Source organism: Cariama cristata, unplaced genomic scaffold (genome assembly GCF_000690535.1).
Source record: "Cariama cristata isolate BGI_N322 unplaced genomic scaffold, ASM69053v1 scaffold7576, whole genome shotgun sequence".
Classification (NCBI taxonomy): Eukaryota; Metazoa; Chordata; class Aves; order Cariamiformes; family Cariamidae; genus Cariama; species Cariama cristata.
The window spans coordinates 1-605 of NW_009623803.1; the positions used below are offsets into that span (position 1 = coordinate 1).

Below are 605 nucleotides of genomic sequence, written 5' to 3' on the forward strand. Positions count from 1 at the left end.
GACGCCATAGACCCGGAGCAGAGCTTCTTCTCCTCACCCTGCCCCGAGGAGCATCACCGCTCCCACCTTGCCGGAGCCACCTACTCCCCGGAGTACGCAGGCAGCTCCCTCCCGTGCAACCACCACCCGCTCAGCCCCATGCCGCAGCCGGCCACCTGCATGATCCCCCCAGCCTCCAGCTGCCCTCCCCTTCCTCCTCCTCCTCCTCCCAGCTACTACACGCCCGCCTTCCCCTCCCTGCACCCCGCTAGCCTCCATGCCCACCTGGGCCAGCTCTCCCCACCGCCCGACCACCACAGCTTTGACACCTTGGACCAGCTAAGCCAAGCCGAGCTCCTGGGGGAGATGGACCGCAATGAGTTTGACCAGTATCTCAACAACCCCGGCCACAGCGACCATCACGGTGGGGTCTTGGTCAATGGACATGTCCCGGCATCTGGCAGCTCCCATGCCTCCGAGACCAGCCTCATCTCCGTCCTCGCCGATGCCACGGCCACCTACTACAATAACTACAGCGTCTCCTAGAACCCCAGCCGGGGCCGCCTGGACTGGCCGAGGCAGGGCCCGACACAGGATTACCGGGCGTTGGTCCCTGGGGAGCTCGG

General features: G+C 66.1%; 1 protein-coding gene across 1 annotated transcript; it reads left to right on the forward strand.

Moving 5' to 3' along the window:
- Positions 1–6: 6 nt before the first annotated feature.
- On the forward strand, positions 7–525 carry SOX7 (SRY (sex determining region Y)-box 7; the record flags this gene model as incomplete). The annotated part of the gene is made up of 1 exon (XM_009702905.1): positions 7–525. A coding segment is annotated over one exon (519 nt), but the record flags the coding sequence as incomplete, so codon positions are not given.
- Between the last annotated feature and the right edge of the window lie 80 nt (positions 526–605).